This window comes from Lichenostomus cassidix, chromosome 9, assembly GCF_008360975.1.
Source record: "Lichenostomus cassidix isolate B80296 chromosome 9, HeHo_3.0, whole genome shotgun sequence".
Taxonomy (NCBI): Eukaryota; Metazoa; Chordata; class Aves; order Passeriformes; family Meliphagidae; genus Lichenostomus; species Lichenostomus cassidix.
The window spans coordinates 3,900,325-3,923,628 of NC_139490.1; the positions used below are offsets into that span (position 1 = coordinate 3,900,325).

Below are 23,304 nucleotides of genomic sequence, written 5' to 3' on the forward strand. Positions count from 1 at the left end.
TAAATAACTACACTACTAAAATTTCCTTCCTGCAATAAAATTTTGTAGTGGTCTTACTGATATTCCTCCCAATATAACTTTTTTTTCTTTGCAAGAAGATATGATTACTCCTATATATTCTTTTAAATTAAATAATTTCTGGTAAAGCACAAGTGAGTATTTAATGTAGATCAGTATTTAGCAGAGATAAATGTGTGCTCTGCTCTGGTACAGATACAGTAACCTCAGCTCACCTGTGGTGTTCTGGGCTCCTTAAAAAGAGGCAGATCTTTCTCTAGCAATTAAGAAACAATTAAAAATTAATATTTTATGAACTTGCCTATTTCTTCATCTATGGAAAAGTTAAAGAAGTAGGGGATGATAAGCAATTTTCAAACAGTAAACTTCATTTGTAGCAGCAGATCAGGGGAAGCATTTATGTTCATCTGCTGCAGATTATAAAGGAGATTTTTCTGGGGTTTTATATCTATAAAGTAGGAGATGATAGATAGATAGATAGATAGATAGATGATAGCTCGTTTAGGCCTTTTTCTGTTTGAAATAACACTGACTGGATTTCACCAAGCATCATACTGCTGTAAAAAGGGCAGATAAAACTGGAGAATGTCTCAGTTCCTCAGTTCACTCTTATTACACTTTCCCAGGACTCAGAAGAGTGGTGGCAGAAGCATCTGCCCCATGTAAACACTAAATACAGACAATGTAAATGTGAGCTGTAGAAATGGAGAGCACCTGCAAGGCTTAGCTTTTATGTTCCTTCCTGCAACCCTCGGCAGTTCTCACCGTGGCACTGAGCCCTCAGAGCCTTGCCTGGTTCTCTCCAGCTCCTCTGAGGATGTCATTCTTTCCTAACAGGGTCACAGTGACAGCAAAGCAATATTCCAGCCTCACAGCTGGCATCAAAAGCCCTGGGCAACAGAGAAACATCCTCTTCCAGCTGCAGATGACTGACTGGCAGCAGTTGGAAGTTCTGCAGAATCCTTCCTCTCCCTCTCATCCCCAAAATTTGCTTTATCCTGACCTAGATCAAATTTTCTAGGTTGTTGAACATAGGAAAGTTCTATGTGTATAATTTCCTTAAGCTCTAGAAAGCTTGTTTGCCTTACTTCCTCATATTCAAGTCTAATCTCTTCAAGGAGTTGCACTGGGATAAATTCAGAGTAGATCCACAAATTTGAGGCACCACAAAACCAGAGCAGGAGATAGATTCTGAACATAATTTCCTGCTCACACTCAGTGGTCACAAAGGAGATGCTCAGGACCTGCATATGCTCTCACTGCTCCTTCTACCCTTTCCCAGCTGCTGTGGGAAGGGAGGGCTGTATCACTTACTCCTTGGCTGACATTTCATCCAGCTACTTCTCATACATTTTTTAAACCAAACCTTGAATCATACAAGTTTGAACACCATTCTTTGTTACACTATTTTTACAAGAAACCCTGTATCAAACATTTCCTAAGATCCAAAGCAGCTGAGATGCAACTTAGTGGTTTTCATGCAAGGCTTAGCATGGACAATAGTGCTGGCCTTACCTTGTCTTTAAAATGAGGCAGCTCTTGTTAGGAGCTACAGTCTGTCCTGGGAAACAATCTCCACCTACTTGCCAGCACTGCTGTGATAGATGTGTTGACTTTTAAATGCACCAGAGACAGATCGATTCTCTTGGAGACCTTTAGTGAAGGAGTGGTGACATTTAACTCTTGAGCAAGGCTGACCCCCTGCTCACTCCAGGGCATTCCTCAGGCTGCTGAGGTATTTTGTCTAATGAGAAGGGCTCACTGATTTGATTCTCAACCTTTCTGATCAACCCCTCTCTACAGAATCAGAATCAAACAGGAGATTTTTACCTGTTTTATCACTGTCATGGAAAGCTGATGTTTGCAAAACAATCAGACACAAAGCCTGGGGCACTGATTCTAACAAACTTCTACAAGCCCAAGGAACTCAATTGTTGAGCATTATTTATTACTCATTCTGACCAAATCCTTCCCAGGGAGCGAAGGAAGAGTGGTGTGAGATGGTCCAAGGCACTGTGCCCTTCTCACTCAGAGCACAAGGAGAAGGGTGAAACAATCCTATCAGTGTAAGTGAACTGAGACTGAAGCAGCTGCTGCATGTTTTCAATAGACTTCCTGGTAATGGCTGGTACAATTTCATTAGGGCTTCTCATTTTATTTAATAAAGCATTGGATTATTTTATTTGTAATTCAGCAACAGGTGCAGGAAAACAAAAGGCACATTTCCTGATAGTGTCCACAAAGAGTCCATTACTGCCTGGCTGACACAGAGACATTCGCTTTGCCATGTGTGTATTTTTTTTTGGTATGTGAAAATAATAATCACTCAAAAAAATTATTTTATGATAAAAGACTTCTGAGAGAGGAATTATTTTAGAATTAGTAACAGCACTGTGCAAACAGTTTCAGTGCAAGTTGAAGTAAAGAGGGAACTAACAGTACTGGGTAAATACTGATCCTGCTTTAGATCAAGATCAAAGATTTTCTGCAGGTGGTAATACCCATTAATCCTCATCTTGTACAGCAGCAGGCAAACACAAGAAAGGCTCAGCCTGTGATCCCTGAAAGTCCCCTGCAGCCTGGATCCAGTGAAGGATGGAGGTACTTAGGAGAGAGACACCCTGGCTGTTTATCTTTGCTAATCAATAAAAATACACAGGAGGGTCCCAGGTGACTCTCACTGGCCTTCACAGTAAATCCATTTTTTTCTCCTTCTGGCATGTGAGTGTTCAGTCAGTAATTAGGCTGTTTGTTGGGAGTCAGAAGATGGAGTTTGGAATTCTTCATACCGAGGGTAGGATTGAAGTTACATTTCCCCCCTTTTTAGCTTCCTTTTAAATGAAAGTGCCACAACAGAATTTGTTTAAAATTGACATCTAGCAAGAGGTAGTAATATCCTAAAAGGTTACAAAAGATTCCTAGCTCTGCTTTGGTATTTGTGAGCAACACAGGGAGAGTCTGATCACATCCTGCACTCCATGTTGGCTTCAGTCTTAATTGTAGTTTTGTGTTGTGGTGACCAGCAAGCCACAAACTGGGGTTTTTTAATTACATCCATATAATGTCATTTTAGGGCCTTGCTCATACCATCTTTTTTCCAGTTCCTTGAAAAACTATTTGTGTCAAAGGCAAGACAAAAATCCACCAACACTGCAGCAACATCATGAGCACCAGGAAAGGTTACACCTTGTGCAGTGACAGCACCCAGCAGGGACACAAACCAAGGAAACACCACTCCTGAAAATCCAGCAAGGCTGACATCAGCTCTGCACAGCATTTCCTGGATTTTCACTGAATAAGCAGAACTAGAATTTCATAACCAGATGTCTTCAAATTAAAATTGCTACAGAAATGTGTTTTGTCTCAACAAGCTCTTCCTAAGAACAAATTTCTGAACAAAGCACCTGAACTGATCTAAATGAAGATCCAGCACATATTGTCTGTGCTTTTAAAAGATTCTTGAAAAGTAAATGAAAGCATCTTGCAAATGGGACACTGGTCAAGCATTTTCTTCTTTAAAAGCAAAGTTAGTTAAAAATAAAGTTTGTCAAATAAATTACTGGTTACATATTCTATTAGTTAAATATTGTATTAAAAATTATAAAATCTTCATAAATTCTGTCTCTCTGAGCCATGCAGCCTTTCAGGAGCAGCAGCCCCACAACCGCTTGCCATTGCAAAACTGTGGTTGCTAATGCAGCGCTGACAAGGCACAAACCCTGACAGGGCATTAAACAGGCTCAGCTGGGCTACACCCAGTTAAAGGCACAGCCAGGGAACAGGGGAGGGTGCAGGCAAGGCTGTCAGACTGGCACTCACCCCACAGACAAATGTGTCCCAGAGAACATTCCACGGGGACTGTGGTCCACTGTCCATCCACCTCCAGAGTGATCAGCCCCATCCCCTTGCTGCTCAGGAGAGGGAATGTTCATAATCACTTGTGCAGGAGTTCACCATGTGCAGCTTTTCCCACACGACACCAAAACGCAAAAAGATGCATTTGATCTCCCTGTCTTCACCCACATGGCTTGAAGTATCCAAGATCCCAACATAAGATTGCTTGAAACACACAAAGGTGAGGTTTAAATTCATTCCTCTGCCCAATGTAATAAAGAGACAGGTGGCAATGAGCTTCTAAAGCACAACATGTTTTAAACAGGAAGAGCAGGGGGAAAGTGAAGACTCAGGTCCAACTGCACAGGAAGCACAGCTCATACTCCTCTGTGTAAAGGAGTTGTATTCATTATCTGCACCTGCCCCTGTCTGAAGGAAACCTGCAGCCCTAAATCAGGCAGCAGCAACATGGAGGGACTCTGCTGGTCCCCACTGCTCTTCCTAAGTGATTTCAGAGGCTGCAGTGACCTGTGGGGCTGCACTGTTGAGCTCCAGCACAGCAGGGAGGAGAGGGTAGAACCCAACCCCTGCTCGGTGAGGATACTTGTTCAGTCACTGCTTCTTTCAGAAAATTATCACATTGGATTTGAAATTAGAGGTGGTCTTTTTGCTTGTTCCTTCACCCTTTGTCCTAAAATCCTACCATTACAGCTAAGTTCAATAAAAGAACCCAAAATATGAGCTACCAGCAGCAGGAAAGAGTCCTGAAGAAAGAAGGAAGGAAGTCTCTATGCAAATATCTTGCAACCACAGAGGACACAGAACCACCACGAGCTTTTAATACACAAACAGCTTTTACAAGACATTTTCTGCATTATTTCATGTGCCTCCCTCCTGGAGGAGGAGTCTCCTGTCACACACAGCTGCCTGCATGCAAATATAAACTCATTTCTTAAACCTTTCCATTGCTGCTCATGAACATAAATGCAGCCTCTTTAACCAAGCAGGATGGGTTCAAGCCATTATTCAGCACATGGTGTTTCTCAAGTTCCTCCAACTTTTCCTGTGAAGGAAAAGGTTTTTTTCCTCCCTTACCCAACACAGAGTGAGCAGCTTCTGACAACAAGAAGAAGATCCTTCCAGCACCAAGCCCTGCTTTTGATTTCCAGGGCATCCCACCTTGCATCATCATTTCTTTGGGATGGAAGATGAGATGCAGCACTCAGGAGCAGAAAACAAAAGTAATCAGTGAGTAAGAAGCAAACTTTCAAACCAGCACAAGGTGGTGGAGGGAAAGGGAAGCTGAGAAGTAGCCACAACACAAACTGGAGGTGTAATGTGGGCAGCCCTGTGCTCTGTGGGCCACACTGAGGAACTCACCCAGAAGGCTCACTGAGCACAGTCACGCATTCTTTGGGATTTTTATCAGCAGAAAAATATATCTCAACTGTTCCTAATTCCTCATTTCCACCATCCAGGTATCTCCTCACTCAGGCCTCTGCAGTAGTTTCTGCATTCAGAAAGGCAGACATGAACAGAAACAAACTCAGACATCCAAACAGTACATTTGCTCCCACTGGGAAAATCACTTCCACTGCTTTGCCCTGGGTTAGAACTAAGAAGAAAAGTACTCTGAAGGCATCAGTATTCAGATACTTGTGGGGGGACTGTATCTGAGTACAGATGCTCAGAAGGGGAAATACCCCTCTCAGGTGTAAACATTTTCTTATTACACTCCAATTTGTGCAGTCCTAGTAAACACTGTGTGGATAAGTAACTATGGCCAGCATGAACACTACTGAAAATTACTTTAAGCTCTCAGGTTTTACAGAATACTGATCATCTTGTTTTTCCACCAAAAAAACCATGAACAAACAACAAAAAAAAAAACCCAACCAAAAAAAACCCCAATAACAACTAAAAAACTAACAAAAACCCAAACAAACCAAAACCAAAACAAACCAAAAGAAAACAAAAACAAACCAACCCCGCCCCCCAAAAAAAGAAACCAAAAAAAATCCCAAAAACCAAACCCCTCAAAACATTTTGCCCCCTGAAGTTATTTAATCCTTAAGATGAACCATGGAAGAAGAAAAAGGAAGGGGGAGAGAGGAGGGAAATCACAACTTACATCTGAATTTAATTTCAGAGAGTTAAGACCTGTCAGTCAATTGATACTTTTGTACACAGGGATACATCAAGCAATACCCACCCTGTGGGCACAGAGCTTCCCAAAGAGAGCATCCTGTGCTCCCTGCATGCAGCCAAGTCCTGGGGGACCCGAGGGCGCCTGCTGAAGCCCCCTCATGCCCCATCATCGCCTTTTTTCACACACACATCACACATTTAGAACCCAAAATATTTACCTGCCACTTTTATAAGGATTTGAGTATCCCACTGTGCTGCTTCACCTCCCATTGCCAGGGGATCAAACACAACACAACGTGGAACTTATTCCCCACGGTGGTTATTTTGTGTTATATGTACTATGTGTGTTATATGTGTTATGTCTGTTACATGTGTTATGTTTTTTATGTGTGCTATATGTTATGAGTTACATGTGCTGTGTTATATGTTGTGATGTGTTTTACATGTTGGGTGTTATAGCTGTTACATGTTATCTACGTTATGTTACATGTGTTATACGCGCTATAAGTGTTATAAACGATAAGTGTTCCATGTGCCGTGTTTCCCCCGCCCCGGCCCGCCCCGCCGCTCCCGGTCCCGCCCGGTCCCCGCGCTGCAGCGGGCGGAGGTGGCAGCCCCGCCGGGCGGATCGCGGAGCGGCGGCCGCAGGTGGGTGCCGGGGCCGGGCGGGGGCAGCCGGGAATCCTCTCGGAGCCCCCCGGGCCTCCTCCCTCCCTCCCTCTCGCTCCGAAGAGGAGCAGGAACCCGTCGGGAGGGCAGGGAGCAGCAGCGGAGCTCGGCCGGGAGCGGCCGGGAGTGAGGAGCGGGAGGCGCCGGCAGCCGCGGGTCCCTCCGTGCGCAGGATGGGGCTGTGCCCGCACGGCCCGGGACAGGTGATTCCGCCTTACAAGACATAAATTGTTACTATCGCTGTTATTACTATTATTACTACTATGATCTTACCGAACGGGACCCCGTTTGCGTGCAGGTTCCCTCCTTTCTGCAGCACCCAGTACATGAAGACGAAACGCACTGGAATTAAGCCGTGCTGCAATGACAGATGAGGTTTAAAGGATGCACTTGTGCAGATGAAGAGTGAAGCAGCGAGCCCAGGTAGGCTTGTAAACAAACTCCTCGGATGCTTCTCAAGTTGTGCTGCCAAGGACTCATGGTTGCTCTAGCTCTGCTTCTCAGGACACACGAACTCAAATGTGCATTAACACAAATGTTGACTGGCAAACTTGTAACAAAATACGCGTGTCTGCTTAAACCAAGTGTCCCTGTTAACACAGAGCCTCAGAGTCAATTCGATTTTACAGCTGCCTTGGCTTCTCAGCTCTTCTTTTTCTTTGCTCTCACTGAGATCACTGACTTCATCCTGGTTCTTTAAGGAAAGGGTTAAGAAACTAGACAAAGCTGTCCATGCTATGTCCTGCCGACATACACAGAACCACTCTATGTTCGCTTTCCTTAGGAATTAACACATGGGAAAGAGTTATCATAAGGAAACTTATGGAAGTCTGAAGAGAAAACCAGATGTTCTGAGGTCTCTGTAGTACTTACAGATGAACAAAAAAGCCCCATTTCTACTGAAGCCCCTGTGCTTTGCATTGCCTCAGAGTTCCAGGATTTTTGCACCAAAAAAGGTTAAGCTGTATTGATGCTTTTTCTCCTTTCAAGACATTTCTGCTGTCTCCATTTCCTACAGATTCTACTGGCATAATGAACTGTGGGGCTGTGCTGCAGCATATCCTGCAGTGTCTTGTATGATTTCTGTCCTGTAATTTCTTCAAAATATGTAGGAGCTCTGAAACCTCCATCCCTCTGCCCAGCTGCACAAAAAGACCTCTCCATGATTTCTAAAGGAAAGGAACACAGTCAACCTTATTTCCTAAACCATTCATTGGGTCAGCAGCTAGAAAAGCAATTTATCTTGACATTTTAACTCTCAAGAATGTAATTCAAAGAACATAAAATTTAAGCAGTTGATAATTTAATGATGAGTTAGTGAAACTCTTTACTCTTCATTAAGGAACCTGAAAAATTCAGCCAAATTGGGTAGTTGCTGTGATGGAGAATTAAAAAATTGGTACACAGAAAAAAATTTTTACAAATTTATTTTTTTCTTTTTAGAGATGAAGCACTGTGCCCTGTGACACTTATTTTTGCTGTTTCCACCACCTGAGGATGGCTGTCAGCCTCTGTGAAAATGGTTCTGCTCAGCACCACTGCACCTACATCAGCCAACCTCTTGAAATCAGCTACATGTTGGTCCTGATCATGTTTGGAAAAGTATTCCTTGATTTCTTCATGTTGCAAATTAAGCCAAAACCTGTGAAAGTCAGTTTTATGGGATATTTTTGCATTTCAGTGGCACTTCTCGATTTCACACTGCTGCTGAGTATCTGTTTCATTTTCTATTTTGAGGACTTTGCGCTCTGGGGTGTGCGATTCACAAAGTACCACATCTGCCTCCTCACTCAAATCACTTCTCTGACCTGCAGCATTTTGCATTACCCAGTGTATCTCGTGGCTGCTCTGGATTATTACACCACCGTCTCCCAAACATCCAAATTCCCTAAAAGAGGTCAGAAGTTACTTTATGTATTTGCTGTGGCGGTTATATGGATTGCAGGGTTTTTTTGCACTCTCAAAGTTCCCGCTGTCTCTGAAGAGCTGGAAATCCAGAACAGTGTTTCCCCTTACCAGTGCCCTCTCTCTGGCAGCCTGCAGAGCTACTCGGTGTCGTGTGCCATGGTGCTGCTGCTGGGTGTGGCACTCCTAGCTTGCTGGAAGGAGCTGATAACCATGCTGCTGTCTGCCAGGCTCCTCTCCTTTTCCAGCCAGCCTGTTCTGATGTTCTCCTACGTGCCTAACAACAGCAACACTTGTTTCAAGTGGCAGCTCCTGACCAGGCTCCTGCTGTGTTTCCTTGGCACTTGGGCACCGTTTGTTGTTCTCCAGGTGGTGGTTCTGTTCCTGGGTGTACAAATCCCAGCCTACGTGGAGATGAATGTGCCCTGGTTGTACTTCATCAACAGCTTTCTCCTGGCAGCAGCCTATTGGTGTCGGTGCCACGATGTGGAGTTGACAGAGGTGTGGTGCACAGACCCATTTGTCAGCTGGAAATTCTGCTTTATGCCATTCAACAATGAAAGCACAGAGCCAGCTGATAAGCGAGGCACAGTAATTGTGATCTGCTAATGAGCTGCAAATAAGCAGAACTCTGATGTTGTGTGGCTGGGTCCTTACAGACAACACAAGGAAATATCTCCAGAGCTTCACTCCATGGAAAAAAGTCCAGTGTGCAGCAATGCTGTAGTGAATATTGCACTGGAGTGCGGGACACAGAGACCCAGTGGGCAGCAAGCACTGCCAGTCCAGGAAATTCAACTTCAAATTACATGTTTATACTGCTGCTTTTATAGGACAAGTTTGCAGTTAGGCCTCGTGTTTACGACAAGAATTTCACACTTCCTTTAAATGGAACGATCTCAGGTATTCCAATACAAAATGCAATAAAGTCTTCAAGGCTGGAGTTACATACAGGTGCTGACCTAAGGTTCAAAAGACTTTTTGAAATGTATTTTGCTGTTAAAGTGTGGCTTTTTGTCAGCTTGACGGAAAGGAAGGGTTGCTGTCTGTTTAAGAAGCAATAATTTGTTACAGCTAACATGAAATTACAACTCCTACAGAGAAAGAAACTTTGTTTACATAGTACAAAACCAGTGCAAGATGTGCAACTTCCACAGCCACGGGAGAGGAGCTGTTTAATTGTTTCATTGCTGCTGCTTCTCTACAGTATATGTACATATTAAAAATTAAATAATTAGATCAACAAGCAACAGGGTTAGAATAAATTCATGCCCAAGGTTAAAGAATAGCTTAAATTATAATATAGTTTATTTTGAAGCCAAAATTACTTTAAAATAGTTAAATATGAAGTGGGACTACTTTAGAAGGAAAGAATCAGTCAGGCTTCTAGCAAAAATACTCTTAACTTTCAAATTCTTACCGTTTTATAATGGACTTGATTTGATTTTGTATATGAGAAATAAATAATACACAACCAAAGCAGACAAATGAAATTAGCATTTATTTCTGAAGCACTAAACTCACAATACAATGTTGTATTGAAAGAGAAACTAAGTAAATGATGCTGTAAGGTTGGTTAATCGTCCCCCAGTCTCAGAGGGAACAATGATTTCACACAAGAATACTCATTAAGAAAACTCTGCAGATAACAAAAGGTGCAATTACAAGCAAGGTTAAGCAGCATAGTATAAGGTGCTTTGTTTCAGCATTTGTAGGATGGATTTACCCATTAACAGACAGATTGAAGAAATTTCACTTCTACAGATCATAACAAATGAGAGAATCTAAAATTCATTCACATGCTAGTTGGTCATAGGAAAGTGCTTCTTAAAAAAATTATTCACAAAGTGAAGATCATACTTTTACATAGTTCACTGTGTGCTCTTCAACTGTAAAATTTAATTTTGGGTAATAATTTATATTATTATATATCAATTAAAGAGATAGATTTAATTGCAGAATTTAATACTACATGGGTTAAATTTTCTTATAAAAGAATATTCCAGTATTTCACTCCATAAGAATACACAATCACATCTCAATCATAAATTAATCTTTGATTTCTGAAACATACCAAAATGTGATTATTTTGATTTATTACTTCACCCCACATAGTGCTTCTTTCACCCACAATCTATGCTAAATTTCTTTGAGGTTTCTGTGACGTAATCAAAAGGGGACAAGCATTTTTCAGCAGTAGAAAATGTTTCTGGGGGCAAATCTGTTAAAAAGGCCATCAAAAGGACAGTAAATGATGGAAAACTGAATTTTAAAGCTAGTGCAATAAGAGGAGGCAATGCTTAGCAACATAGTTTGAAGTGTTTGGCACCACAAATTATTTCATTTTTTATGCTGGAAAATGTACTTGGAGGAGATTTTATTTCCCTGTTAAAAGTAGGAAAGCACATGCAATGTTAACTGGAAAAGCAACCCTAAGCAATCACTCCTTGCTCTCTCAAACTGTAATTGCTGTTAGTGCTGGAAATGCTATAGGATAAACCATGGCTAAACACAGGGGTTTGACACAGTATTTCTTCAGGTTGTATATAAACTGGACACCCACTGAAATGGGGCTGACAAAATATTTACAAAACGTAATTCCATTTAAAAATCAGCAAATACCTCAAATATAGGAATGCACCAGGCATTTCAGAATCATGAAATAACTAATCCCTACAGACTCAGCAGGCAGGGGGAAATTTCTCTTTTAAAGTTCATTCAACACCAGATGAAGGCAAAGCTATTTTCAAGTTCATTTCAGGTGTGTTTGCGTGATAAGTCTCACCCTTCTGAATCACTAACGTAAACAGAACTGGAACAGCAACAAGTTGGGTGAGGCTGCTGACATGTTTTATTTATCAGTGTGGTTCAGCTTCCCAAGCTTTAATTAAAGTTTACACAACCCTGTCTGCCCTAACGTGCCAGAATTCCAGTGGTTGCTGCAGTGCTTCTAAAGCCACTTGAAGTTTTTAACATTTTTTACAGGGAACCCACAACGTGCAGCCAAAGCAAATATTAATTGATTGGTGTTACATCACTGGATTACTTGTCAAATTTATTCTTTCTTACTTTTTGTGGAAACGTGCCAAAGAGCATCAACCTTTAGGCTGTCACCTCCATCAAGGTGGCAACAGTGGCACTGCAGATCTCCACCAACATCCAACTGTGGTGCCTGAGCCTCCTTAGTGACTAATTTAAAACTTATCAATAGAAACTCTCTTTGCAAGCTTTTATATTGGCATTCATGCAGAGAAACACCAGCTGTGCAGTGATCTCCATCCTACTGCCTTCCTAACAATTATATCTTATTCTCTGTGCATTTTTTTTTACCTGGTGCTTCTGGGGACTCCCAACACTGGTGCTTGGGTCCAGCCACACAGCCCTGGACCATCCCTCCCTAAGAACAGGGCGACAGTTTCACTGCCAAAGAGGACAGAAGCTATGCCAGGAAGGTGGAAGTATCTGAAATAAAAGAACTACAGATAACCACTGCTACATCTCCTCTGTACATCACTTGTGCTGTGACAGAAACTAATGGCCTTACACCATTCAAATACCTTACAGTCCTTAATTCTATAGGATTATTTGATACTAATGCTAACAACAACTAAAGTGTTAACCCTTTAAGGGAAACTTCTGTACTTTTGTCATTTAAAGAATCTCTTACAAATCAACATTGATTTTAATGAGATATTCTATGTGATTTCAACTCTAAACAGAGTATTTGGCACTCAGTGATAAAACCCTTCATTTTTACACACATCTTCCCTGGTCAGTACTGGCTTGTTCACTCAATAACACAAAGACTACTTGGAAAGGAAACTGGGTGTGCAGAATCCCTCACTGTTCTTTCAAAAAATGACTGCAAAAAGCTGCCAGGGGATGGAAACATCCTGGCTAGGTAGTGGAGGACAACACAAGCCTTCCTCAGGCTGACCAGACTTCACCTACAAAGCAGATCTACCTCATGAATCAAAGACATTTGTGCTTTGAGCCTAATCCCATGATCAGCACAGATACCCTGATTATTACCTAGCAACAACACTACAAGCCTGTCAACAACCCTATGTACCAAAACAATGCTTTATAAACACAATTAGAATGTTCCTTCAGTGTTCTGTATTGCACTTAAACAGTATTTATGATTACAATTCTATGAATGCACAATTGTGCTCAAGTTGCAATTACTTCTAGATGGAAAAAATCTTTTTAAATCTCATTTTTCTAGATCCTTACTGTACAGAGTCATTTGGATAATTCAGCAGGAATACATGCTGGAAGCTTAAAAAAATTTTAACTTGAAATCTGTTCATAACACTGGCTCCCAGAACTGTGCTTCAGAAAAGTGAAATCCATGGCTACAAAAGCTGGACTGTGAGCTTGCTACATACCTGCAATTACCAGTATATCCACATCTTTGAACTTCACTTTTTTCTTTCCACTTTGCTGTAAGAGATCTGTAGATACTATGCAACCTTCAAGTGAATGAGCAGGTGGTGTGTGAGTTCTAATGCAGAGGTTACACAAACTTACACAGCAGCTTAGGACAGGGCCTTGAGCACATGTGGAGCATGAGACCCAGGGGATAAAGCAGGACACAAAATGCTCCAGCCCACAGAGCAAAATGCCACACTCAGAAATTGAATGGGGAAGGAAAGATCAGAGTTCCAAAGAGATGAAGATGTCAAGAACAAATCAGGCTGATTCCCATGGGTGAGGGTAATGTGTGCTCACTGCCTTGGTGCTCAGTCTGTGTCCCAGGCCCTGACTCCAGGTACAGGCTGTCCATCAGCTCAGACCAGGTACAGCTTCCTGAAAAAGCTTCCTGAAAAAAACCCACACAGCTGGCACTTGGCTGGACCATCACTACCATCTCTTCTTCAAATGTCACTATTTGCAAAGCCATCCAGGGGATGTAACTACATAGAACCTATCAGGTCTAAATAAATTCTCATTACTAAAGGCAAATTCTTTTAAAATGAATTTAATTTAGGCTCATCTTAAAAGAACTAAGCATTAAATGAGTTTAAAATGTCGTTCTCCTCACAGTATTTCCTGTCAAACTACAGCTCACTATGCAAGAGTGACTTGAAAGTTAATTCACTATGAGCAATTAACACTTTACACTGAAATTATTCATTTATGGCTCTGCTCATACCTGTTCCACTCAGTACTGAACAGAAACAGTGTATTTAAAACAAAATACTCTAAAATGTTAGCTTCTCTCCATCTCTAATAAACTAATTTTGGTGAAGGTTAAAAAAGTATCCTAGATTGATTATTTTGCACAATTATTATCTGCAGCCTAGAACAATCAATGAGTAAATGTCTGGTTAATGATGACAACTATATCTCTAAGTTTATGCTAACAGGCCATCACTATACAAAACTGGTGAGAAAATAATCCTGCAAGCTTTTATACATGCTGAATTTTAACATGAACAGTCTTAGTACAATCAGAACTACTCATGTTATAAATTATGTGGATGTCTAATTATTTGCAAAACCAGGATTCAACACAGCTGTCACTGAATTCTTTGATCACTCAGAGCTGTACATTTGTCAGTGTGTAACACATCTGATGAGCTATCGAGATGGAAGTTTCTGCACTGATACTGTGATACTAGAATGAAAACATCCATCTGAAACTGGCATTAGTTTCAGTTGCCATGCCAGCCAGTGACACACCATACCCACCCCAGTCTCATGACAAACTTCTGTTCAAACCACACTTCAATGGTTTTATACCTGATCATTTCCTTACAGCTGAGCTCAAGATACAGAAATGATGCAAAGGCTATCACAGTCCTGCCCAAACACTTAGTTTTATCCCATCCTTTCCTCTTCCTGGCACCAAAGTGTAGGATGGAGACTAGTGGAGGAAAAGGAAGGGAGAAAGCCAAGCTCCCTCCTGAGCTAAGATCCTGGGGCATCCTGTATTTCTTCCTAAAGGAGCTGAAATACTGCAAGCCTGACTGTGACAGGTAGCCTGCAGCACCAGAAGTCTGAATACAGAAAGCAAAATCCTAGGAAATACAGCTAATATAAAGGATTTCTTGTAGACACATCCAGTGGGAACAAGTGTTAAAATCCAATTAAAATCTTCAATATTTTTTCTGCAAGAGGGTACAGGTGACTCTGTGGGAAAGTCACGGGAAATGGTAACATAAGCCTGGGAAAACCTTACCTATCTGAACAGCAAGTGGCTGGTACATAAAATGGTTCTGGAGGACTCTTACTCTAAGTATTATATTGCTTTTTTTTGAGCAAGTTCATAAGCTTCGCAAGTAGACTTCAGTTGCACTTGGAAACTTTCCAGCCTACTTTCACATGAGAGTGTGAATTTTTTTTAAATTTATTTCATTGACACAGCTACACTGACAAACACACCCATACAAGTGCACCTATGTCAGTACAGGTTGGTTAGCTGGGTCTGCTTTTAAGTTCCAGTCAATTGCCAAAATCACTGAAGAAGACAAAAAACTTCCAATATGCATAAGGCCCACATTCTAAGTTGTTGCATTCATGAATATTTAAAGCATAACTCAGTATCTGTGGCTCTCCCAAACCCACAGGGAATGTTACATACCAGAAGAACAGGACCAGATGTGCCTTACTGGGGTCTGCTCTGAGCTCCTGGCACCTGGCAGTGATTATGGCTGAGCTGGACACAAACACTAGCTGGAGCAGCTCTCCTGAAAGCTGTCTAACAAAGCAAAATTAAAGCAGCCATGAAATTCTCATGCATGTAACACTGATTAACTACAGGTCTAAGTAAGACCCCTAAGTCCACATTTTCTAATACACCTTAAGTCATTATCAAACCACATTTATGTATCCCTACACTTTACATTGCCTAAGAACAGTACAATCAGAAGACAGATTAAAAATTAGCCAGTGAGATTTCTGTATAAAAATAATAAAACTTTAAGACAAAAGCCAAAGGATAAATATCTAAGATCTCTTTAGTCTTCAGTTAGCTCATCAAAACAGAACATATCCTTTAGAACATATGTTACAGATATGCTACACTGTATCTTACAGAAATGCTACAAATGGGAACCCACTGTCTCCATCATTTGAATGTCTTTCAAATGAACATTAGCAAACGTTGGAACTTCAACTAAGAAGTTTATTTTACAACAGTAACTGAAAACAGAAAAAAACAAATTAGAAAGTGCTTAGCAACTTCCCTCCAAAATAAATCCAGGCATGAATTCATCCTCTAAAGCTTTGGTGCCGTTTGGATAAGGGCTCTCACCACATACCAGCGTGTAACAGCAATGTGTTGTCCTAACTTGCAGCTTCAGTGGTTAATAAAAACATTAATAACATCTGCTATTAGCAAGCTCAAACAGTTGTAATTAAAAACAATGATTCTAATGTTGATCTGAAGGTAATGGTATGAAAGTCTGTTAGTGGAAACAAAGCAATAGTCTAATTAAAGGAAAATGAAGCACAGATTTTTCCATAATCCAAATTTTCTCTTTAAGGTCATCAGTTAAATAATATACATATTAATCTGTCAGTCACAAACTTGCCTTTTAGCCAGTGTATGTGCATTGACTCCTTCTGATCTAGGGCAGCAGTTCTCAAACTTTAGGTCAGTTCCTCTTCTCTTCAGGAATACTTTACAGCCCCCCTGAATACCTCCCTACACAATCATATATTATGCATTAATTTGCATAAAATACAAAAAAATACATTATTTGCAGACACATACACATTTAATTCAAATATACACAATGACTATCAGCACACGTACCCTTCTTTCCCTACACAAGAGCTTAGGGATCCAGGTCTGTACATAAGGGGAGTGGAGCTGCAAAAGGGAGGAAACAGAAGTACAAAATACATCCATGAGCATCTGTGCACAGGTGGTGGGGAAGCAAAGGCCAAGAAGGTGCTGCTGCCTCAGAGGCCAGGCAGCTTCCAAGAGCATCAGTAACTGGAGAAACATGTATTTGTTCCACAGAGTGCGAGAGAGGGAAGATGGAAGGAGACACTAAAATCCCACCACCTGTTCTGCAGCATCCAAGACAAAATCCTGCCAGAGGGACAAAGAAGGGTCCCTGGATATTTCTCCCACAGTTGCCAACACTGGCATTTCTCCTGCTGACCTGCAGCTCCAGGCTCCCTCATGGCAGCAGCATCTGCTCCTGCATGAGCTCTGAAGGGGCTCATTGCTCCTTCCTCAGACTGCTGCAAGCACAGCTCACACTGGCCACTGGACAAGTAAAAGGTGCTTGGAAGCTTCCAGTGAGGCAATGGGAATGCACTACAGGGAAAGACATGTTAGAAGAGGTATCAAGAAAAAGAACATCTGAGCTATGCTGTCCCTTCCTCCAGTCTCTAAAGTAACTTGTCTCAACATGAGCTCATCCTGGCTGCAGTTTTCAGCCCCTCACACCCAGGCATTTGGGAACCTGAACCCTGAGTGCTCACACACCTCTTCAGGGTCCACTCTGAACCCCCATTTGAGAACTGCTGGTCTAGCTTAACTAGCAGCATGGGAAACTACAAACCTAACACTTAATGCCCCCTTAGTGCATAGCAGCATTCAAAGAGTAAAGTAACGTGTGCTTCAGTTACCTCTGGCAGGAGTGTCAGTAGCCTGATCATGAGGATTTTGATGAGACATCTACGTGGTTTATAGTATTTTACAGACTTCAAGAAAATACTATAGTGGCAGAGATGAGGGTAAGCCTACATGAGGAAAACCAGCTGCCAACCTACCCCTTACAAACAATTTGCTCAAGACTAAAACAAACTCAGAGAGCACAACTAAATGCATAGCATTTTACTGGTACTAGTGCTTCCACAGGGCATGTGGACACTTCTGTTAGTTCAGTCCAAACACTGCTGTATGTGGGAAAAATCTTTCAGAATACAGCAACACAATTTAAATGGTGTCTAGATTGGGGTGGGGACTGCGGTCTTAATCTTAAAACTCATAAGATGAAGTACATGTTGGGGAATATTTAACCTATCACAGCATATTTCACTTCATGTTTTTCCATGAAAAACTTCAACTCAAAGCATTACTCAGGCTTTACCATGAACCTGTTAGTTGTTGAAAACTACAGAGGACTCCTGGTTTGATCAAAGGAACATTTTAAAGTCTTTCTGTGGGGAGAACCCCACCTATTTAACAAAACATCCCAGTAATACTCATGCCACAGTGAAGATGTTGGCATATTACTGTCGGTTCTGTCACTGAGAAACTGTTGTTTAAACCTTCATGTTCACCTCCTAGGATTCTTTCAAGGAATTGATACGTGCACAGATTTTCAATGCAGGTCCAAGCTTAATATTCATTGCACTCATAAGGTGATCCTCCTTCAACAAGAGGAGAGCTTGTCCATCAATTTCTTGGGCTCTAAATTCATCTGCAATATCTTGACAACCTAAAAAGCAATAAAAAATACAATTATTGCTTTAGAAATGTGCATTCTTAGATCCAGTGATTCCGTCCACACTAGAGCTTTTCAGCTACACATTTTCCAGTGCTCATTCCTTTAAGCTTAGTGAACCTCAATTACATGCAAGAGTTCAATATTATGATGGGAATTCTAAAATAATCTGAATGTAATTTTTACTACAGCCTCTAATTACACTGTATTTATTGGAGAATTACTCCCTGGGAATTTCAAGTCCCAGCAAAGACAGAATTTTCATTTCATTAAGAGGAACAACCTCTCATGATTAGAAGAGATTGGGAAAACAGCACTGAAATAGCAATCAGGAACATAATTCAAGTGGGTTCTTTCCAGCAATAAAAAGATACTATTATCTAATTCTATAAAAGATAGCTGTACTGCTATGTGCAACTCAATTAAAATATCCACATAACAGGAGTTAATTCCATCTGGGTGCTACCACTGGGTTAAGGAAACAAAGTTTTGATGGCTTTAGCACAACCATCTCATGAAGACATTTATCCTTAATTACCTGAGTGAATATTCTACACACAGCACAACTCACTTCACATGTGCAACTTTAAACTGGTTGGATCTTTTTTCCATGTTAAACTCCTTTTCTCAACACAAAATATCAGTCTCAGGTTACTGCAACTTACCAGATAAAAAAGATTTTACATGGGTTGGACTGTCCCAAGTAACTGAGTGCCCCTTTCCACTACAGAACATTGGAAATAAAGGTTCCTCCAAAGATGTTCAGGACATGTGTTGAGCAGAGAGCCAGTTGTGCTTGGCTCTGTGGCAGCTCTGTCAGATGGATAAATGTCTGCTAACAAAGCCCATGAGAACACTCATTGTCATTGCTCATTTGAAGCTTCTTTCCCCCAGCCATGTTTTTAATGGGTTTTTTAATACATTTGTGTTCTCAATCCAGCAGTCTCTCCATCTGTCTCAGAGCTCTTCAGACTTAAATTTGTGCTCCACCTTCCATTCCTGATTTCAATTATTCCTCAAATACGACTGTATTTTCCTTTTTTCCATTTTCCCACTTTAAAAGTATATATTACAGAGATATGAAATCACTGTGAAGAACTTTTCTACCTAGATGAGATCAACTAATTTCATGTTCTCTTGTGTGTTCAGATTTAAATTCTACAAAGAATAGATATTCTAATTTCCTGATGGATTTATAAATGTGTACCAGACAAATAGAAAGGAAACGTGGAAGGAAGTACCAACATCCAAACCTGAATTCATTTGTATAATTACTGTGTAAAGGTTGTAACATTCAAGGTTGGAAAAAATTACCTTTTCACAAAGAATAAAGCACATTTTTTTCCTTAACAATTTGTTAAACAGACCTCATGCAACAACTAGCTCTAACATCAGCATAAAGGTTTTTTTATTGAAGTGCTGACAACAGATAAAACATCTCTAAGTCAAGAATTGAGTATTTCTAGGAAAGGTATCATGCCATGTCTGACTTGAGTGCTGAATGCTGTGATTGTCAGAGCACAGCATTTACAAAGAATCTGAGAGATCGAGAGAAGTTCTTAGATTTAGGAACAAAACTGATCCTATTGAAATACATAACTGGATGTTGTTGCCAGCTTTTTCCTTTAGCAGAACATGAAGAATTTCCATGCAACTTCTTAAAATACTTTTTATCAGTTCATTTTTGGAAAAGCAGAGGATGGAAGTTAAATGTACTTCAGTTCCCTCATCCAAGCACATCTGGGTATATTCTTAAGCACTTTTGCAATTGTTTGTTGTGCAATAACTTTGCCAAAAAAAAAAAAGAAAAAAAAAAAGTGCTGGGGAGCAGGTGAAAGGTCATTTATCTTGCAACTGAGGAAAGAAAGGAGAATAATTCTGCTCAGCTTAAGCTGTTCTGCCTCTTCCCCCAGATGAAGCAGCTAACAGTGCAAGTGTCCTGGACACTGACTTCTCCAAAAGGCTCCAGAGGAACTCAGGAAAAGCCTGACAAAGACACATGAATCCATTTCAGCTACAGACTATGCAGAAAGCTGTAAATGAAAACAGATGTCCCTAATGTTGATGGAAAGGTGACAAATCACCATCTCCTAAACATGGCAGATGGTCTGCACAGACAGCACCAAGTAGATCTAAAATATGAAATGCCATAAAGAAAACCATCTATATTATTTCCTGCATTAATCAATCTTGGCAGTATATGATAAAATATTTTTCCGAGAGAGTGACTTCAGATACTGAAAAGAATAAATCCCAAAATTACCAAAAACCCCAAATGCAATGATGTAGCAATAAAAATTCTGGCAGATTGTGAATATAGTTTTAAATATATATTGAACTTTTTTTTAAAAAAAGTATGTGTGAAAATAGGCATTCATATGGATAGGAATGAGTAATCATAATAAATTTTAATTAAATAGAGATAAATATAAAGTTTGCCTAAAATCAAAGATCCTCTTGTTTATAGAATACAAAAAACTAAACCAGATGCAGTGGCTGGTGAAATATTGTAAAAGTAATGGTTTCAAAACAGAAACCACATTTTCAGAATAACATTTTTGGTTCTGTAGTTGTAAATGAATTGTGTTTATGTGGCACACTTCAACTATTCTAGCACAGGAACTACCATTTACTGAGAGCCTAGGATCAGTTCTTGAAGCAATTAGAGCCTCAAGTCTATAAAAACAGTAACTGAAAACAGCAGTGATATAACTACACTCTGTAACACAGCTCAAGTACAGAAACAGGAATGACCATGTGCTAAACCTAAGCAGCTTTGCTTGTTTTTCACAAACATCACTGCAGGTTCCCAGAAGCAGACAGTGTTACTTAATTTCAGTAAACTATCAAAAGAAAGTAATTCAAGGATGACTTTTGATGACTTTAGACATCTCTTACTCCGTTCTTTGCCTGACTTACTACAAAAGATTACCTGTGATAATGCATGTGTATGACTCTTAGCAATGAAGATATATTCCTTACAGGCTATTAGCCTAATGGGATTCACAGAAAAACGGTATAGCATTCCAGAAAAGTAGAAAATGAGAAACAAAAGTAGCCTGGGTTTTAATGGGTAAGCAACAAAAATTCTGGTATGACTGCTTCTGTGGAGATCTGCCTTGTTATCTGTACGGATTACAGTGTTTGATCAGATAAAATGGCATCCTTGGGAAAAGGTGGGGAGTGAAGCTTTAAAGGTTATGATAATCAGGAAGTGATAAATGTCAAATAACTTGAAGATGACATAAGGGTAACTGTGAATATCGAGCTAAAGAAAAGATTTGTGAACAAGGAGAAACCAGATTATTTTTTCTGAGAAGAAACTGCCTTCCAATATGCAGAATCTCTATGCAGAGTGTCTCTGAGCAAAGCTATGCAAAATAAAGTTTAACTTTATAGCAGAAACTTGCTTTTTATTTTTTAATTACTTGTATCAGGACAAATCTTTCAAACTTTTCAGTTGTACCAAGGGAAGTAACACTGCTCTTGCTTTTCCTACTGAATAAGCAGCAAGAGAGGAGAAGAAGGAACAAATGAGGAGGGAGGAGAAGAAAGCAGTGTAACAGGGAGGAAGTGTGTCTGATCTCTCCACTGACCTCTTGAGAGAAGTCAGACTGAAGGAAGGAACAGCTCTAATCTCCATCAGCTGGGATGCAACTGCAGAAGTGGGACTAGTTCTATCAACATGGGATTTGTGCTGAAGGAACAAGCAAGAGGAAACAAATCATATTCCAGTCTCCATCACCAGCTAACACTGCTGCTGTTAGCACACCACCTCCTCATCACAATGTTGGTATAAAGCAAGGAACTTCACTGTTAAAACCAACAGAATGAGTTATTGCCCATTCCATACCAGGCAGAGAATGTATAAAGGCCCAAACTTCATCAACAGTCCATACTGAGGGGTCGGTTTGCACCACTGGTAACAGGTCGATGTTCTCTGGCATTTTCCGGATCCTCAGCTCCCGAAGCTCGCGCTCCCTCTCCCTCTCACTCTGTCTCCGCAGGCGCGTGGTCATGGCCGTCGGAACAGCATCTTCGTGAGGAGCCAGATCTTCTTCTGCAGATGGATAAGTAATTGGAAGCTGGAAAACGCAGTACAAGCACACTACAGTATTAGGCTTTATTTGCAATTCCCAAAGCAATGCCATAGTTTGAAGCAAATGTTCCACAGACCTGTCTAAGAAAATGATCCCGTGATGCCCCCTCAGGGCCGCTCGGCCGACGCCCGCGTCGCCCAAGACTTTGGCTATCTGACTTCCGATTCCAACGACTGGTCTTGTCTGATGGAAACAGCCCAAATTTCTTAGTGCAACTAAGGCTGTGCCTAAAGAAGTAAGATATATTCAATAATGCACTAGTAGTTTTTTGGACTGAATTCAATCAAGCAACCGTAAAATCACAGTGTTGTAGAAATGCTGCTTAATTACAACAACAGCTGTCACAGAAATACAAGAGAAAGGTATCTCGAAGGCCATTTACTCAAAAACCTCATCTTGATGTGGGATCAAGTACATCCAGATTGCCCCTGGAAGATGCCTGTCCTTCCCATTCTTAAAAACTTTCCATAATAGAAATACCTTTGCATTTTATCACATAGTACAGTTCTGCTCTGAAATGTCCACTAAAAACTTAAAATCACATTGTATTTTCTGGTTCCGTTTTCTCTACCTAGCTGATACCCAGTCAAAGGAGGATGGAGGCAAAAATCCCATGTTAAGATTAAAGGGTTAAGTCCCTTTTAGATTATTTTGCTGGTGGTGTCCCAAGAAGTACCAAATAAAAAACATATATTCCCACTACTTAAATGGGAATAAGACAAAGGTCATGTCCAGACACACTGATGCCAAAAAGGAGCTAAGTGGTTACTAGAAATGGGAAACTATTCCCCATTTCTAAAACTTATGGTAATAAACATAACTTTCCAGCTGTAATGATGGAAGATCTTGCATTCAGATGCTGACAGTGAATTCTTGTTCCCTTAACCAGGACAGGTTAATCCATTAACCAGATAATGATAAACAATAACTAAATAGAGTACCTTTTGGCACAGGATGTGGAGCAGAATCTTTTTGACCGTAGAAACTTATTGGGATATCCCATTTTTCCACAAAATTCACACTTCAGAAGATCACTTTCAATTTCATCCAGTCCCTCTAAAGAAGAGAATGAGGTGTAAGGAAGTCAGGTTCAATGACACAAAATTATGTTCACATCTCTCACCTCAAGCAAACAAAAGATCTTCAAATATTTAACACATTCAATTAAATACTTTGATTAACAGACAATTATGCAAAACTAAGCATGCTAGTCATAG

At 40.6% G+C, this 23,304-nt stretch overlaps 2 protein-coding genes across 11 annotated transcripts in view; one reads left to right on the forward strand and one right to left on the reverse strand.

Annotated features, from left to right (window-relative positions):
* Positions 1–6,575: 6,575 nt before the first annotated feature.
* Positions 6,576–9,523, forward strand: GPR160 (G protein-coupled receptor 160). 3 transcript variants are annotated; one of them, XM_085069005.1, is made up of 3 exons: positions 6,576–6,872; positions 6,968–7,092; positions 8,113–9,523. In XM_085069005.1, the coding sequence occupies exon 3, from the start codon at positions 8,167–8,169 to the stop codon at positions 9,181–9,183; it is 1,017 nt and encodes a 338-aa protein (XP_084925131.1). In that variant the 5' UTR covers positions 6,576–6,872; positions 6,968–7,092; positions 8,113–8,166; the 3' UTR covers positions 9,184–9,523. The 3 variants fall into 3 exon arrangements, with proteins under 3 accessions (XP_084925131.1, XP_084925132.1, XP_084925133.1); XM_085069006.1 differs by having other exon boundaries at positions 6,580–6,648; XM_085069007.1 differs by lacking the exon at positions 6,968–7,092 and having other exon boundaries at positions 6,604–6,648; positions 8,115–9,523.
* Positions 9,524–10,056: 533 nt separating this feature from the next.
* Positions 10,057–23,304, reverse strand: part of PHC3 (polyhomeotic homolog 3) — a 28,625-nt gene continuing 15,377 nt past the window's right edge. For 5 of the 8 annotated variants that reach the window (XM_085069002.1, XM_085069001.1, XM_085068999.1 and 2 more), the window contains 4 exons: positions 23,029–23,143; positions 22,164–22,314; positions 21,841–22,072; positions 10,057–17,981 (listed from right to left, as the gene is read on the reverse strand). In XM_085069002.1, coding sequence (XP_084925128.1) covers positions 17,827–17,981; positions 21,841–22,072; positions 22,164–22,314; positions 23,029–23,143 — 653 coding nt within the window. In that variant the 3' untranslated portion in view covers positions 10,057–17,826. Of the gene's footprint in view, positions 17,982–21,840; positions 22,073–22,163; positions 22,315–23,028; positions 23,144–23,304 lie in introns of those variants that run through there. The other 3 variants (XR_014853985.1, XM_085069003.1, XM_085069004.1) reach the window with 3 other exon arrangements.

What these genes read in the sequence shown, in the direction of transcription:
- GPR160 (XM_085069005.1), top strand. Translation starts at nt 8,167, where the DNA reads ATGGCTGTCAGCCTCTGTGAAAATGGTTCTGCTCAGCACCACTGCACC.